Source organism: Sinocyclocheilus anshuiensis, unplaced genomic scaffold (genome assembly GCF_001515605.1).
Source record: "Sinocyclocheilus anshuiensis isolate Anshui unplaced genomic scaffold, SAMN03320099.WGS_v1.1 scaffold70, whole genome shotgun sequence".
Classification (NCBI taxonomy): Eukaryota; Metazoa; Chordata; class Actinopteri; order Cypriniformes; family Cyprinidae; genus Sinocyclocheilus; species Sinocyclocheilus anshuiensis.
Window position 1 is genome coordinate 2,400,901 of NW_015542377.1, and position 18,807 is coordinate 2,419,707.

Genomic DNA, 18,807 nt, shown 5'->3' on the forward strand with positions numbered 1-18,807 from the left:
TATACACACACACACACACACACACATTTGTATGGTTTGATTATCTCCAAGCAAACATGTACAACCTAAATGAGAACAACAATGAGCAGAAGTAGCAAAAACATGCTAAGATAAACACATAAGGAACACATCCTCAAGAAACTATTATCAGCTCTTACGATATGAACAGGGATAACTACATTAATAGATTTAAAACCCATGGACATAAACAGATCAGCTCCCCCAACTTCCTCTCTCTCCATTAACAAAAAGTTACAGCTGCTTAAGCAGCCAATCAGATATTCAGAGTGATATAATGCACCGAACCTGCTTGAAAGGACCAGAAAGAAGTGGTTTTGTTAAGCACTATCCACTCAAGCCAGTGTAAAGCAATCCTCACTAAAGCAGAAAAGACCAGAAAGACAGTAAAAGAGAGCAAAAGAGATAAAAGAGAAGGTTATTTTGTTTAATGTGGCACCCTTCTTAACATTTAACACCTATAATCCACACTCTCTTTTTGTATACATGGCTAAGCCAGGCCCACACAGCAGGGGGATTTATGAAGATCATTTTAACTCTGTAGATAAGAGGGGAAATAAAAAAATTTACACCCATATGCATGAGTGCTTCATTTATGCCCTTAAGTGAATAGAATTTCTCAGTGGCCTCCTATCAGACTAAAGCTAATGCCATACAGACACAGCAGTGACCCCTCTTCCTTCTCTGTCTTTCTAAAAGCATTCCAGAAGCTTTCCAACCTCTCTTAATTTTGCTTTAAAGGCTTGTACTGTGTGAACAGAACCACAATGGAGAACTAGACACCTCATATTGTGCAACAGCCATTCTCTTTCACACACAAACTGCTAGACTGCACAAACAAAAAAAAACTCTCTTGCATTAACTCCATTGTATCAACATTGTCTGGGGCATGTATGCTAACTGCTAGGCCATGGATTTAACAAGGAAAGCTGTTAACTGTCATTGAAACATAAATTGAAACATTGTCATTGAAACATAAAAACAACTTCCTGTTCATCTGTTTTTCCATATCACTTAGGGGTCGTTCACACAGAATGCGTTTTTTTTTTTCTTCTCAATTTACTGAACTTCTTTTACATTGTTTATCTATCTAAAAATGTGCTAGAATATGACTTTGACCATTGTGCTCGTGTCTTGCATATGACACAGTGTTCTAAAAACAGCGCTCAAATTAAAAGTACAACTTCTTTTTTTAAAAACTTGTTTTTTTTCTCCATTCCACTTACCTGTGTCTCATGTTTTTAAATGCAAAAACAAGTTTTGTGTGAATTGCCCATTACCCTTAAAAAAAAAAACTAAATGTTGTTATATAAAAAACTATTTCAAGACACCATTAAAAGCTTCTGTCTCAGTGACTACCCTCATGTCCACATGAGCATGTGGGCCATCCCGTAGAACATCTTTATGGTGTAATATTATGGTTCCAGTAATAGATTACTATGACGAGCGGCACCTTCTCTCTGTCATTATCAGCGGTGATGAGGCAGTTAGTTATGGTTCTGTGGCGTTATTAAGGGCCAGGCGGTTATTTCATTATTTATTAGGCACTGAGACACTGATAAAAACACTGAATGTCAACAGAGAGGTTTTAATCAGTCTGGTAATTGGTTGTGCTGGGCTGAGATTGTGAGCGGGATGCACGCACGTGCAAACGCACAATTTATGATAGAATAAAGCCATTGAAATGAGCTTTGTTGAAGTGGAGGCAAACAAGAAGTGGATTAAGTGCTGGTCATTTCCACCTTGACCAGAAAAGCTCCCATCACTTACCTGGCAGAATGCACTCTCTTGACCCTGTAGGAAAGAGCAGGGTTGTGGTGGATTGTATGCGTTCTGCGTGTGTCAATCTTGTAGCGTGTTTTGATGACCCTATGTGATGCCGGGCTTCGTACTGAGAAACAGAAGGGGCCTGCAAAGGAACAGACAAATCACGGAAGGGAATTAATAGTTGACATGTCACTTCACTGATCAATAATGCTTAATCACCTAATGATGCCCAGTTGAGCTATAACTGAGTCAATAGTTGGTCAGCCTATGGTTTGCATAAACTCTAGTTAGAGATAGATGCTGTTTATATTTCTCACACACAAACATGATCAGTGGGCACTTTTGCACAGTATAAACTTGTTTGGTATCTTGATAACTTGCATTTGCAAAATGGACAATGGAATTTACATAGAAGCTGTAAAAAAACCTTTATTACAATATTGCTAGAAATTCTTTCCATAATTTTGACTGATTGAAAAAATATTTTGTGGTTTCAGTGATTCAATCACAATGTGTCTTGGGTGCAATTAATGTGGTTAAGTGTTATCGATTGTGATTTGATTACTGAAAACTCATAATATTAATGCCAGGTCTAAAGGGAGTCATTGCTAGACATAAAGATACAGCACTGAACACAGGCAGAGGTGCAGTGGGTGTCATCTAAACTGGCTCTGTGAGGTCTGAGTCTTCCTACTCCACAGGACACACACATTTAGACATACACCCACTGGTGCACACAAACTCTTCCTCTGGCAGGTGCGCTCCTTAATAAGCTGCACATGGAAAAATGACTGAATAACAAAGGCTGAATTTTTATCAGCCTAATAAATCATATCAGTCTTCTCCACCCCAACCCTTTCTTTTGCTCTCCCTCTAAGTCTTATTCCTTATATCATTTCACAGATCCATCAGAGAGGCGGAGGAAAGGATGTGCGGGAGAGAATATGTGTGGCTTTTATTTCTTTCTTTCTGTATTCATTTATCTATCATGTTGCTTTATGAGTGGCTGGGCTGAAGTGACATGCATGCATGCGGGCTGAGTAAAACATGGACTCGATGGCTTTCGCTCGTTTCCGCCGTACACTAGAACTAAAAACCCCAAAGATGTATTCCCAGCAGCTACGATTTAGCATGTTAGACAAGCCAATGGGAGAACGGAATTACTTAAAGATCTTAAAAAATCAGAGAGGGTTAGTGGATGAAAGAGACAGAGCAGAAAGGCTTTGGCTGAAAATGTATTTTAATAAACCATTTACAACTGTTTATGAAAAGGTTGCATTTGTAAGCAGATGTAGTTATGTTTAAAGGGGTCATATGATGCGATTTCAAGTTTTCCTTTCTCTTTGGAGTGTTACAAGCTCCTGGTGCATAAAGAAGATCTGTAAAGTTGCAAAGACTAAAGTCTCAAATCCAAAGAGATATTCTTTATAAAAGTTAAGAGTCAACCATGCCTACCTAAAATGCCTCGTTCTAACACGCCCCCACATGTCTACGTCACTATGTGGAAATATTAGCATAATGCCGCCCAAATGTGCACGCAAAGAAAGAAGGCCTGGTTTCAGGAGCAGTAGTGTTGATGCAGCCATGTCAGGGAGGCGCTGTGTGATTCAGTGCGAAAGCAAAAGCACTTTATTTGGCCTTCGGTCTTGATATTTACTTTGAAAGCTGACGCTCGCGATTCACAATGCATTGGGTCAGCTGGCCAATCAGAGCAGACTGTCTTGTCAAAGGAGGGGGCTTTGTTGAAAACAACGTGTTTGAGAGAGGCGGGGCATAGAGGACCTACAATAATGTACAGTATTTGAAAAATAATGTGTTTTTTGAACATTAAAGCATGTCAACATATTCTGTTACACCAAATACACAAAATAATGATCTTTAAAATAGCATCATATGACCCCTTTAAACTAACTGGCGACGCAGATTTGGCAAGAGTTAAACCTAAATTCTCAGTTGTGCTTCTCTAACATGTAACAATGAGAGGAACGTATGAACAAAAGTGAAGTAGGAGGGAAGGAATAAGAAAGGACAGGAATGAATGAATAGTGAAAAGAAAAATAATGAAAGGAAGAAAACTGAAGTAGGAGACAAGGCAAGGCAAGGCAAGGGAAAGAAAGAAAGAAAGAAAGAAAGAAAGAAAGAAAGAAAGAAAGAAAGAAAGAAAGAAAGAAAGAAAGAAAGAAAGAAAGAAAATATTAATTATGCAAAATAAGAAAAAAAAGTAAATAAAAGCAAACACAAATGTATTGTTTTGGTAATATGCCTTTCCCTGGTTATTTGAATCACTACTCTTTCCAGGGTGCTTTTATTTGGCCATTCCATAATGTTATAAAAGAAACTCACATTTCCTGTCGCAATAGAAAACATTCCTCCTCCTATTTTTCCCAGTCTTCTTCTCCAGGGCACTCTTCTCCATTTATCACTGGACCCATACACGCACACACATTTCAGTATCAGCTGGGGAATTCATCTTCGACAAACATTTACCAATGATCAAATCTCGGCCCAGTATGGTACACAGCGGAGGGATGTGTCCGACTGTACGACTGTGTGTAATACAGAGGACCCTTTATGAGTGTTTATGTGTGCTTTATGTGATGGAGTGTTTGAGCGGTGGAGTATATGACCAGACTGCACAAGCGAGAGAGCAAACACACTTGTGTGTGGACCTGCGACAAGGGGTCGTGTATGTGAGGCTGTGAGATTAGTTGTCTGGCTCAAAGTCACTTTTTCACACACCTCTCATCTGTACCGCAGATGTCGGACCTGCCTGCGTCCCAGCAGATGACAAATATGGCTTGTCAGAGAGCTTGTGTCTTACACAGCCAGCCGTAGACTACGCACTTCGCTGTACTGTTCCACCTTACCTATTGTTTAATGATAGCACCAGAGAATTGATGCCACCCGTGTCTTTGTGTGCGTGTGTGTGGCCGGTTTAGTGTAGTACTGCACGCTAGGTACCAAAGCGGAGGCTGTGGTCCCTGTCAGGACACTTTTATTGATGTGTGTACTCGCAAGTGTGTGTATATGTGTGTGGTAAAGGCCTGTCAGTGGCCTATTAGAGGGAAGATTGAGACTCCACTCGGCACAGACTCACTCAACCAACACAACCTGCTGGGCTTTACAATCAGGCCTGGGGACTCATCCATCGCCTGCTGACACACCAGCCCCGCACCCGCGGCTCCTCAGACAGCCGATTATTTACTCAACTCACTTCGGCTTCAGCGCTGCGAGCTCACACCTTTATCTATCCCTCTCTGTCACACACACAGACACATTTTTCTGGCAGGTTCCCATGTTATTTTTCTGTCTACCCTCTGGACTTTATGTTGAGGTGCTTGGGATAATTGAGTTTACGTTAACGTTAAAAGGAAAAGCTTTTTTGGAAAACCACACCTACACATACAATCCATAGGAGGTCTTGGAAATTATATGATTGTCACCAATGTTAAGGTGGCCAGCTAGTCTAGTTCAGCTTCTCAGACGTTTTTAAGATGCTTTGTAAATGACATACAATAGGACTACAAAACTGAATAAGAATAAACAACGTCATAACTATTTTATTAAATGGGCTGAAACAATGTTTAAAAAATGAAGGAAGGAAGGAAGGAAGGAAGGGATGTAGATAGGTAGGAAGAACGAAAAGATGGAAGGCTAAGTAAGTAAAGTAGGTAAATAGGCAAGAGGAAATGGAAGGAAGGAAGGAAGGAAGGGTAAGGTATGCAGATAGGTTGGAATGAAGGAAGGCATAGTAAGGTAGGTGAGTAGATAGATAAGTAGGAAAAAAGGTGAATTAAGATAGGTAAATAGGCAGGAAAAAAAGAAGGAAGAAATGTATACAGAAAGGTAGGAAGGAAGGAAGGAAGCAAGGAAGAAAGAAAGAAAGGATGGAAGGCAAAGTAAGGTAGGTAGATAGGTAGGAAGGAAAGAAAAGCAGAAATGTGCAGGGAGATAGATAGCAAAGAAAAAATGAGGAAAGGAATGAAGGAAGGAAGAGGGAAAGGAATGAATGAAGATTAAAAATAAGGAAATTAAGGTAGGTAGGCAAGTAGGTAGGAAAGAAGGAAAGGAATGATGTACGAAATGAAAAGAAGGAAAGAAAGGAAAGAGGATAGGAAGGAAGAAAGGTATTTAAAGCAGAAATAAAAAGGACGTATTAAAAGGACAGAAAGAAGGATGAAAGGAAAGACGTAAGGAAAAAAGTCATCTGGGAAGGAAGGAGAGGAAGGAAAAAAGAAGGAAAGAAGGGAGTAAGGTAGGGAAGGGTCAGACCTGACAGGCTTGTGGGCAGCACTCCGACAGGCAGCACTGTTGTTCTTCGGCCGACCTAAGTTCAAGCCCTGGCTTGTGGTCTTTTCATTCCCGTCCCCTTCTCTCTTTCCCACTTCACTTTCTCTCAACTTTATTTACTGTCCTGTCCAAATAAAGTAAAAAATGCCAAAAGTACATGTTTAAAAAAGGACATGAAGGAAGAAAGCTGGGGAAAGGAAGGAACAAAAGGAAATACAGACATTCAAGCTGCACTCCTTGTCCTAACCTGTTCTCTGAAACTGAAATGGAGCTACTCATAGCGTGACAACTGCTATAGTATTTATTTCACACTTTCTGGAATGTTCCCTGCACTCCTCATCAATGTTATAACAGGGCAGCAGTGACACTCTGCATCCTCTTAGGGATTATCAAGCCGTGTCATCTCATGTTCTCTGATCCCGTCTCCAAATTTGACAACTAATTCCGTTTAACAGCAGTCCGATTCTTCACCGTTCCATCTCTGTCACATCATTAATCTCATTATTGACAGCGAGAGATACCCCTCCTGCTTCTGCAGCAATCCCCCAGGGGCTCATCCTCTGATTCCCAGTGGGACGGCACAGCTGCCATTAAATGCTTCTCCGGTAAACTAGCAACACTTAACACCGCTATCAAACTAGTGTTATGGCAGAATCTCATGGGACAGAACAAGTGTGGCAGAAATGGAGTGTGGCATAGCTCTGGATCGCTCTCTTGGCAGGGACTAGATCAAAGGGAATTGTGAGTTGTGGACTATTGTCTGATTGTACTCTGCATGTCTATCTTTCTCTAAGCAGTTGCGTCAATGATTCTAAGTGCCAGTGCTATGGGCCAGCTGTTTAACAGGCATTCCTGAAACCGTATGTGAAGGCAGTGCAATCATATCATAGTTGGCAACAAACACAAGGCCAAATGGAGACAAGGGGATTAACTCCCCAGTTGGAGGCCCTGCAAAGAAAATACTGTTAATAACAGAATTGGTATACTTTACTCCACTCAGGCCCGCAAACAGTCAGTGTGATGTAATTTGCGGCACAGGCCGCTGATGTCCACGCACTCTGGGTCTCATTCACTAACTGTGGGTATGGATGTATTAGTGTGCGAAATCTGCGTACGAACATTTCCATGAACCAGTCACGATTGTAGAAACAACTCAAACCACACATGCACAAAGCACATGGGTGGCCTTAAACGTGTTAAGATCACATGTTCCTTCATATCATGTGTTTGCCGAGAGTGATGAAAGGCTGGAAAAAGTAAAGGCTGTAGGAAAGCCCTTATATAGAGGTGGTTTGGGCCTGCTTTATGCAAATGACAAACCTTGGTGCACACGGTCCCTCATTTAACATACTGCAAATTCATTAGCAATGGAACGAAGGTAGGAACAAATCCATGTGCATACACATATGTTTTGAATTAGGTGGATTTTTTGAGAACTTTCAAGAAGTTCACCTGTGCATATAAATATGAATTTGAGACCTCAGTGTGTCAATGAGACCCACTGTCAGCGTGCAACTCTGTTTTAGTGTCCGCACGAAATTGTGCATGAATATAACAGGCATAGGCGAGTGAATTGAGTGTTTGAAAATAAAGGTCCACTAGCTAGTGTGCATGTGCTGAAAGCTTCCATCTGTGTTCACTGTCAAAGGAGTGTACTTTGAATTGGCCTGGAGCTCAACTGTGTGTTAGACAGAACATGGAAAATTAAATAGCCTACATGGGTCGTACAGTTTAACTGACATTGTGTGAGAAGTGACCTTAGGTATGCTGTATTTAAAGTTGTATAAAGGTAGAAATTAGAGCCCGACCGATATATCGTTTTGCCGATATTATCGGCCGATATGAGCCTGTCGCCGATATATCGGTATCGGCAAATAGGCCGCCGATATTACATTTTTTTTACAGAACATATAATGCAGATAAAATCCTTGAAATGGTGTAATTACTTAGTTTGTCCAGCAGAGCGCGCTCCATTGTTTGCTACTGGCGACCTGGATGAAACGCTTTAAAGCTTATGTTTATGGAAAACCATTGAAACTTTGAACTGCCATATCTCCGTAACGGCGCGGCGAATCCGCACCAAATTTGGGGGATCCCTTCAGTTCGCTTCAAATCGAGTATACGTCTAGAGGCCCTCTCTCAAATGAGACCACCCCCGCGTGGATAGCCCCCGGGGTTCAGGAGTTACAGGTGGTTAAATTCGCGGTCCGGCGCCGACCGATCTATAGACTTGTGCCGGTATTCGGTAATGCGAATGAATATGCATGATATTGTTATCGTGGGCACTTCTAAAAACCGTGAATAATTATATATTACAAATTATTCAGAATTTTGGCCCAATTCCACGGGAAAACCGCAGACTTGGCAGCACTGGGGATAGCTTTCTGATAGCGCATCAAGAACCAGGTTGACCGGGTGCTCTGTACCACCGGTACTTAAAAAAACCTGGTACCGTAACATTTTCATTTTTTTAGTACCGACTTGGTACCGAAATACCGGGTCTTTTGACAACACTATACTGTACTATAATATACACAAAGAATATCGGCCGATATATCGGTATTGGCCTTTTTTCACCCCCTAATATCGGTATCGGCCCCAAAAAACCCATATCGGTCGGGCTCTAGTAGAAATAAAACTCAAAATCAGACTTTGTCTGGGAGTGTCCTTGCATATGTTACACAAGTAAACAAAGCTGTGTAATATGGTGACATTTTATCCCTTAAGTTGAGTCGGAGGAATTAAGAGGAACAGTCAGTGTATGACTGGAGGGGAGCCACTGCACCCCGACCCAAAATACCAAGATGCCTCTTTTCAATCCTGGCACAAACTACAGAGCTCATCTGAACGTACGTGTCTGTGGCTTTTAGGTGAAGCGTGCCAACAAAATCTTTTCCCACCTCTGAGACCTGTTGTTCAGCCAAGTGTTTGTGCATGTGTTATGGATGGGATGTGACCTTGGGAAGTTTTAAAGTGCAGAAATATAAGAGCCCTCTGAGGCTCAGAGGACCTGCTAATGTAGACAGACACATAGCAAGATGGGCAGCAAGACTGTTGATGTACTTTGGAGAGATCAGATGAGAGACAGGGTACAAGAAGAACCACCTCACCATGAACCAAGGAGCAGTGGACGGCTCCATGGTGCCATACCAGCCAAAATCAGGAAAGGCTCAAGTGTCGCCCACGAGGCCAGGCCTCATCAGTCAATGGTGCGATGCTATCGTCACAGAAACCAACACCACATTAACACACATAAATACTCACCCTGCTTCTACATCAACTGATGACTTGACCCAAGATGGCCGGGACTAATAAGAGCAACACGATCTGCACTGAGCATCCCTGACTGATTTAAAACCCAGAAATGGAGGTTGACAGTAGTAATTCACAAGTCTGCTGCAATTTTACTTTGTGTTAACATTTAAGTTACTTTTGGATTCATGCTAGAAGCCTTTCATAGGCTGTCAACACCATAGAGCCTACATCATGGAAATGTTTCCATATTGCTAATGTTTAGTCCTTTGGGATTCCAGCATTGCTTTCTCTCCACATGCATGATGTTGCGTGTCACTGTTGGTTAGAGACCGAACAGGAAAAACTTGAATGCGTAATGACACCAGCTTCCTTACATACAGTTCTGCTGTTTTCATCAAGTTATGGCATTAAAGGCATGAATAAGAGATTAGTTGAAAGCATTATGACCTTGCCCTTAGCCTGAGAGCACTGGACTCCTATCAAAACAAAACTATAATAATATAGCAAATATATAGCAATAAACCATACGTTTGACAGGATACTGTGTGTGTGTGTGTGTGTGTGTGTGTGTGTGTGTGTATATATATATATATATATATATATATATATACATATTCAGTTGGTTTGATGTATTTTTTTATTTATGTAACATTTTCAAAAAAGTTTACTGTAACTAGTAAAAAGTAATTACTTTTTCACACGTAATTACTTTTTCCCCTTTAACACGTGAGTGTACACATCTTAATTTTTTGTACACACATTTTTATATGCAAATTTCATTCATCTTCATTTGAATTCATTAATATCATTAAGTTTGGAGAGACACGACACAACCTTTTACAATCTGTACCTTGCAATTTCATAAAAAGATGACTTTTAACAACAAGAAAATGAATGAATGAACGAATGAATGCTAGTTCATCCTGCACTGATGCACAATAGTCACTGAGCAAATACGACAATCTGATCCAAAAAAAATGAAATGAATTTTAATTTTAATATATTTTTAATACATTAACAGATCCAGACAAAGAAAAATAGCAACTTGTCATTGAAAAACATTAAGTCCCATGAGATTCACACTCCAAGGAAGTGCCTCAGGGTTGTGACTAGGTCAGAAGGAACAAGTGCCAGTTGAGCCAAAGATTCAAAGAGTTACATCTTTATGGCATGTGTCTAATGCACAGGGGCACTTATGAAGTTTAAATGCCCTGGGGCCCAGCACAAAATGAAACACTAGGGATCTGAAACCATGCCCGTCACAGCTGAGAGCTGTATATATTTTGAGAGATGGGGGCATGTTTATAAAAACATGGAAGCATGAGCATCTAAAAGACATGCAAAAATAGGGAATACAAATTTAGCAGACAGAAGATTATACTAGATATCCAAGGGTGTGATTATGCCATGTGTTGACAACAGAACTACATCTATTCACAGAATGAACATGGGTAACATACATGTGTGCATTTGTGTCGTGTACATGTCCTGTGTGGTGACAGAGCGAATAAACTTGACTGATGCATTCTGAGTTAAGTGAGTATGTCCCCTGAGAGTAGAAGACGCTCCCACAAACTCTAACATACACTTCACCGGTCAGCCACCTGTCCGCTACCAAGGACACCTAAGAGTCTGGACAAAACCCTGGGCGGCGTTCTCTTTGCAGGACATCATTAATCACTGGGTGTGAATAAGTGTGTTGCTAAAAGGAGTTGGTGTTTGGCTGTCCATGCTCAATCAAGTCTGAGCATTCGACTGACTAAAAAACTTGGGTTCCACTCACTGAGTGAGACATTGAGAGCGACCGAGCAGTCAGTAACCCTGCGCTTGTGAGTATCGATGGCTCCCTGAGTGACTTATGGAGGTCGTGAAAATGTCATTGTGGTAAACACTCACCTAGTAGGAGGGGCAGAAGCTTGAGATGGTCTTGAGGGCTGAGTTTCAACTAAGCAGGATCGTAAATTATGGCAATTGGACCCAATGAGACCTGTAATGCAATAACGCCTGTCCTTCTTTGGAGTTTGAAATATTCACTCCGTGTCGCACTGAGTTTGACATCAGTTACATCAAACATCAATGGTTCTCAAAATAACTGATACTTGCTGTGTCTTAAGCCACCATATTTTAATAAAACTGCTCCTCACACTTAGCAATCATACTGTTTCAGAAAGGCTGCAACTAACAATTATTTTGGTAATCATTAATCTGCCCATTATTCTTGTTTAATCTGATAAAAAAAAAGAAAAAAAAAAGAAAAAGATATTTCTTTTCTTTTCACATGTGGTGGGTTCAGAGAAATGTCCACTCTAAAGACGAGCAAAGTGAGGGAGTATTTTGACTTAGAAGAAATTGAGTCATTTAAACAATTAAGCTTACTTACAGATTTGTTATATTACCAGTTATGAGGGACAATACTGGTATGACATTTTATTTCAGTAGCATTCAGTATAGGATTTGACTGTTTGATTCCTAGATTAAACAGGCTATTTTAAATAGATCACTTATACAGTCCAGAACAGGACTGTCTTCAGGGGTAGAATACACTCAAAGAAAAGTTTGTGAAAATACAGCCCAATGAGCTGTGTTAATATGAAGGAATTTTCCGTCTAGATTTTTTACAGGTGTCTGATCTCTATTTTGAATTCCGCATTGCATTGTTTTAGGGTTGAAGGAAATGTTCATAAATTTAACAGAAAATGGTCATTTTCTGCCAGGACATTATAGCTTTTTTTCTACTGATTTTTTTCTTTCTTACTGTAGTCGACTAGCATTTGCATTTAAACATAATTGAAATTAGTCGTGGCGCACATTCCTATTACTGACCCAAAACATTTGAATGGCAGTGTGTTTAAAAATGTGAATATATATATAATTAAAAATAAAGAAAAACAAAAGAATAAACAAATTAATAAAGAAATTTGTTGTTGATTAATATTTATTACTGGTTATTATATATTTTATTGATTTGTTATTGCAGCCCAATTTATTTATTTATTTGGGGGGGTGGGGATTTGGACATTGACAACCCACATCCCCCATTATTTCAAAAACTAAATGCTAACAGAATTTTTGTTTTGGGGGAAACTATTTATTTAAATATATGTGGGTATAACAATATCAGAATTATCCTTCAATTCCTCGACATGCTATCAGAAAAAAGGTGCAAAAATCTAAATCCACATTCAGCTCACCAAAGGTTAGGGTTCACAAGGGAAAGGTCAGTGGTGGACTGCCAGGTTCAGTGATTGTAAAGACCCATCTTCACACCTAGACACTTCACACTCCACCTTCCGCTCTGACTGGCATTGATGGCAGCAGTTGCTGTAAGCTTAATTGGTCCCTCTGTGTAAGGCTGGCACGAAAGAGAACAGGCATCTGTTCAGAATATGCAAAGAGGAGAGCACCTAACCACTGGAGCAGCTGCCCTCAATGTCACCAGGACAACTGCAAGGGCGTTGAAAAAGGGTAAGCCACTGACCTTCAGTTTATTCACACAGCTAGCCTCAAACGTGTCATTCGGAAGGGATTACTACCAGATTTCTCACCAGGGCACCTGCCAGGCTTAGGATCTGTTCCAGGCAATGACAAATCTACCACCTTTTCATAGGGAAAGGGAGGGAACAAGAAAGAGTGAGAGTGTCTCGTCACTGTTGTAAGCTAAGAGGCTTCGCTTCAAGTTGGTCATTAATATCCACAAACTCGTTAAGTGGAGAATGCCATGAAAGGGGATCTGGGACATGACAAGTTCCCTGGCAGGGCAGAGAGAGGGACAAATCACTGGTGCTTAAAATAGGCCAGCTGGTATTCACTAACCCTAACCGCACAGCTGCATTAAGGAACACTATCATTTAGACCATAAAAAGATCTTATTACACATCACACAATCAGTTAACAAGTGTATTTAACACTTTAACTCAATATGCAGCATGAAACAAAATAAATATTTCTATTCGTTATCCCGTCCAACACTCATACCTGCCCAGTTGAGGCCTGTTATAAAAGACGATCATAAATTGTGTTTCTCTCGATGGTTTCTTATAATCTGCGGTCGGTGCCAAGGCCATGACTTATGCAACATTAGATTGGGTGACTGCCGCATGCCATAGGACTTACGATAAGACTGCCTGACTATATTTATTAAACAGCTCAGATATAATATTAACAAATGCTCTATACACCAAATCAACACAAATCAATAACAAAAAAAACAAAAAAAAAAAAACTTAATTTGGTAAAATTGAGTTTAATGCACAATAAAGAATAAAAATAGTAAATGGTGATGATCCTAACACACCAGTGGTGAGGAAGGGAAAATGCAAAACATTTAACCACTGAAACCACTACACACAATCAATACTACGCCATCCGCTGTCCCTAAAAGTGAGACTCTTCTGCCTCAGTGCTTCACACATGGGGACCAGCGTTAGTGTTAACATGGGATCTGCTGTCACTTTTTAAACATACAGATGGCCCCAAAATATTGAATAAAGGCTTTAGCCAGCCTGACTATCAGTCTGTGTCAGGCAAAAATATACCATACTGCACTGATCAATGGTGTACCATTTGCCAGCATGATAGCAAATACATACCACTCTACAAATACAACTTACATAAATTGTTATAGATGATATTTATGTCTAAATGCTGGCCAATAAGAAATAATACAAGGTTACTACACACATTACACATTTCTTGCTGAGGTTTGTAAATAAGAAGTGGACAAAGTGTTAATTTCCTTTAAGATGATAAAAAAAACTTCTAGTTTATTACATGTATACACCATTAAAAGGCAATGACCAGCATTGATTTCATCTGTTAAAGGTTGATATAATTTATAGGAATGAAGTAAATTCATATATAATGAGTGACGTGAGTGAAGTTATTATTAGTGATCTCATTATAATTTTGAAATCACCCGTCCAACAATAATGAGCAGACAGTAGGAGGAGGAGACAGCATAGAAAGTATATTTGCAAAGCCTGACCAGATAAGTGACTATCACTAACTAGAATGGAACCCAAGTTGCTCTACAACCACCGTGACAGGAGACAAACTAGCTATTTCCCACAGAGCAACTCACCGGGGACAACAGAAAATGAACCGAGGTTTACGGGTTTGGAACGACATGAGGGTGAGTAATTAATGACAGAATTTTCATTTTTGGGTGAACTATCCCTTTAAAAAGCTATTGGTTTTCTGCAATAAAGGAAGTTCACCCAAAAATGAGAATTATGTTATTATCTTCATATCAGTATTTATTGTGATGTTGCTTCAAATCTGCGTGACAAACTTTCTTCTGTGGGGAAATAATAATAATAATTATTATTATATTTTGAAGAATTTCCATGCAGATTTTCATGTTTAGGCCTATCATGGCTGGTTCACCTTTTATATTCCACAGAGCGAGGGGAGGAAAAAAAAAAAAAAAAAACGAATGATGCAGTTTAAGAGTGACATGAGAGTGAGTAAATAACAATTCTCTTTTTTTGGGGGGGTGAACATTCCTCAATTTTATTATATGAGAGACACCAATATACATGGTAAAAAAAAAAAAAAAAAAAAAGGGGGAAAAAAAGGAAAAACAATTATTTTTAAAAGTTGTAAATAAAACAAAAATTATTGGAGTGTTTTACTAGAAAATACTAGACTTTCTATTTCAACATTTCACATTTAATTCATTGTGTTAGTTGCTTAGTCTTATTTGTGAAATTTACTAGCAATTTCTAAGTGAAGATTGTTTCTACATAAAAATGCTTTCAGTTTACTTTAAAAGGTGACAAAGACTATATAGATCACAATTTCTAAATTCCCATGCGTGTATGTATGTGTGCTTCAGTAAAGTATTTCTCTAATTACTGAGACTCTTTATTTGGATGGTGCATAAGTGTGTGTGGGATATGAGAGTGCTGTCAACAGAGAAGAACGCTGTTAAGTCCACAGGTGTGGGAAAGAGCCCCCAATTCTCAGCCAGAGACAGGTGCGTTTACGACACACTATTGCCATTCACACTGCCACTCTGGGACATGTTTGTTCCATGTTTCAATAATCAGTGTAAAGAAACTTGTCTGTTCACATTTAAGAAGTAACTCTGGAAGACGAATTTACTAAAGGATACAACTGATGAAGTTTACAATCTTTGTGTGTGTACTACTGGCCAAATCATCAAGTGGTTTCAATTACCAATGGGCCCTTGTAAAAGGGCTCCCTCTGCAGGTGATGATCAGTAATGAACAAAAAAGATCTCTCACACATTAAAACCTTAGCAAACATAAAAAAATATTGTTTTTTCCTAAATATTAATAACAACGTTTGCCACAAAAAAAAGCCTTGATATAAGATATTTCATACTTGGTAATACTGGATATAACAGAACTATGCAATACATATCATGTTTTCATCTAAAAGAATGAGCTTAATTTCAAAAGAAAAGAAAAGACATCAAAACTGAAAAAAATCAACACCTAAAATGATGCCAAATGTATTGGGTCATTTAAAGTGCAGCATGGCGACAGTGAGCATAAAAAGAAATGGACAATTCCGAGACACTCAGAGAAATGAAAGAGGATCTGGAATTGTTTTGGCAGATTTCCCTGACCTAGTGTGTGCCGATGTCTGCATGCTGTGCGGCGAACTGATACAGCAACAGAAATAGCTACAGGAACCATGCGTAACACTGTCCTGAGACAGGTGCAGTGATTTTGCCAATGGGAATAAAACCAATAGATGAGCTACATTAGTGGCAAAATCACTCTAGCACTCCAGTTTGCCTTGTAAAAAAGTGGTAAGAGAGATGAAGGCAATGGAATCCGGACATGATATATGTCTGACTCAAACATTCATCCCCCTAAACACATGTGCAGGGAGTCAGGATTCCAGTGCAAGGCAAAAATGTACACAAACCCATACAGTAACATCAGAACTGGCCCTCCTGACTGGACTCAATTACTCTCTTAGTTCAGAGCAAATCTTACTAATTAAATACGCTAAGCATTAATTATGTAGCCTGAGTGGGAGCCTATAAAACTATACCCACCAATCCCAGCCAATCGATACTCCAGGAGTGGAATTAGCAGTTATCTTAAAGTCCTTTAACAACAGTGCAGGCTGACAGACCAACACAAACAATCATCCATAATTAAGCGGACACTCTCTTTCACACACACACACACACACACACACACACACACACACACACACACACACACACACACAGACACAGACACAGACAGTAGTGCGTTTAAGTAAACTAGGGATGAACTAATAATAAAAAATTTTGATAACAAGTATGGATGTTATACATTTGATTATATTTTTCTCCTCGATAAAACGCTCAAATACTGGAGCCTCACGAACATTAAATGTGGTTCTCAACTGGAGGGCCACAACCCCAAAATACTGACCACATAATTAAGCAGTGGATATAAATAAACAGGCTTATTACATTTTAGGAAACAGAAAAACATGTATAAAATCCTTTGATCTGTCATTTGGTGTAACTAAATAACTATCACAGGTTTCATGATATGCCCATATCTTCAGTCAGTGAACAGTCTTATTAATTTTTGGATTCAGATAAATGCTTAAAGCCTTTTTAAAGGGATGAAGGTTCGAGATATGTCAAGGAAATTAAAAATAAAAATATATTTAGGAGCCAAACTGGTCAATCTTTCTACAAGTCAATCATTTTAAACTGTTAATAAATTTGTGTTATTGAGCTTATAACTTCAAGGTGATAATATGTCACCTTGATTTATTTATAATATTTATATATTTACAATGTAATATATTTGTTTAATTGTATACAATAATTATGTTACTGTGTCGAGTTACCATTTGATGTCCCATGTAAAATCTGGGTACTGAAGCCAAACAAGTTGAGAATCACTGCACTGAATGAAAGACTGCAATTTACAAAACTGCTCAAAAGAGTAAAAATCTAAAGAAAAAGAAGCCAAAAATAAAAGATGGGATGAAGAGAAAGTGAAAGAGAAAGCTAGGGGCATTCTGTTGACAACATTCACTTCCCAGATCTCATCTGTCCATCAGTCTGTGAGCTTTGTGTGTTAAACAAGCTCTCACACATTTCCCAGGATAACACACACGGTCTGCCTGTGGTTTTAAATTTGGACAGCCACCTGTGAGGATGACTAAAATAGCTTGTTGGGGCAGCCTGTGTGTGTGCACGCAGGGTTTATGGAGCTTACTTGGATAGGGGGTGTTGAGCTGGGGAACTTGCATGCCAATCGTGGCCAGGAGTCTCTGAGAGGCCTGAAGATACTTAACTGCTCCCTTGAGAGCAAAATAAAGATTGAGTCCAAGTGAGAGTGAGGGAAGGCATAGAAAAGGGATGTGATGGAGTGAAACTTTGGGCTGTGCCAAAAAAGCCCATCACAAACAAAAAAGCAGCTTTAAGGACAGAAAATGGACCAGGTCAGAGATTAAAAACAGTAGGGAAAGGGAAAGGCGAATGAAGGGATGCCTGCATGGTTTGCTGGCTTACTTCTCAGGCCCAGAATAGAGCATGAGCTCCAATGTCTGAGCCACTTCGACAGAAATGGAAAGTTGAGCGTGATTAGGGTCAGGTTTCCCAGTTCACCCCTCCGTCATGGGCTGTGGCCCAGGTGGAGCGGACTGTGGGTTTGGGAGGTATGTGTGTACTCTAGCCCCTGGATGGTCTCTCTGGCCAGCGTACAGCTACAGCCAGCCAGTTAATTAGGAGAATTTAATCACTCCATCATAGACAAGGAAAGACAGAGGGCGAGGAAGGGACAGAAATATACCATTAGTGTATGGTCACAGATGTTGATTCAAGCCCATATGGATGGCGATGAGAGTAACACAAGCTCCATTTGAACTGAACTGTGGTTGTTTTATTGACATCCTCCTATTGATTGTTTAGATTTTCCTTTTTCTTTTCCACAAGCCACAATTCATACGTGCAGTGAAATGATGCTATTCTATAATATGCTTAGGGCCACAGGCTCTAGTTTGTTTATTGTAAACAAGTCAATTATCCTCTTCACATGTACTGGTACAATATTTTGCATATGGGAACACAAACCTATATGCACACTACCAGTCAGCAAATTTTGGGGTCGGCAACACTTTTTAAACGTTTTTGAAAAAAAGTATCTTTTGCATCTATATTATTATTTAAAAAAAAACTCAAAAACTGTAATATTGTGAAATATTACATTTTTTAAAATATTTTTTTAAATAACTTTTTTTTATATCTACTTTAAAATGTAATTTATTCCTGTGATGAAAGCTGAATTTTCAGCAGGTGTGTAAGAAAAAAGAAAATGGTTCTCACCTACACATCATCTTTATTGCAAAAAAAACTTTTGCACAATGCTGCACAAGAGACAAGAGAGCAAAAAATAATAATAAAAAAAAAAAAAACAATTCTGCAAATCCATTTGCTCACTAGAGGCACAGAAAATGACACTTTCAAACCGAGGGAGACTGTACCAGTGA

At 39.4% G+C, this 18,807-nt stretch overlaps 1 protein-coding gene across 1 annotated transcript in view; it reads right to left on the reverse strand.

The window, feature by feature from the left end:
- zc3h3 (zinc finger CCCH-type containing 3) overlaps positions 1-18,807 on the reverse strand; it is a 73,580-nt gene that overhangs the window by 34,225 nt on the left and 20,548 nt on the right. The window contains exon 4 of the mRNA XM_016491427.1: positions 1,789-1,927. Coding sequence (XP_016346913.1) covers positions 1,789-1,927 — 139 coding nt within the window. The remainder of the gene's footprint in view (positions 1-1,788; positions 1,928-18,807) is intronic.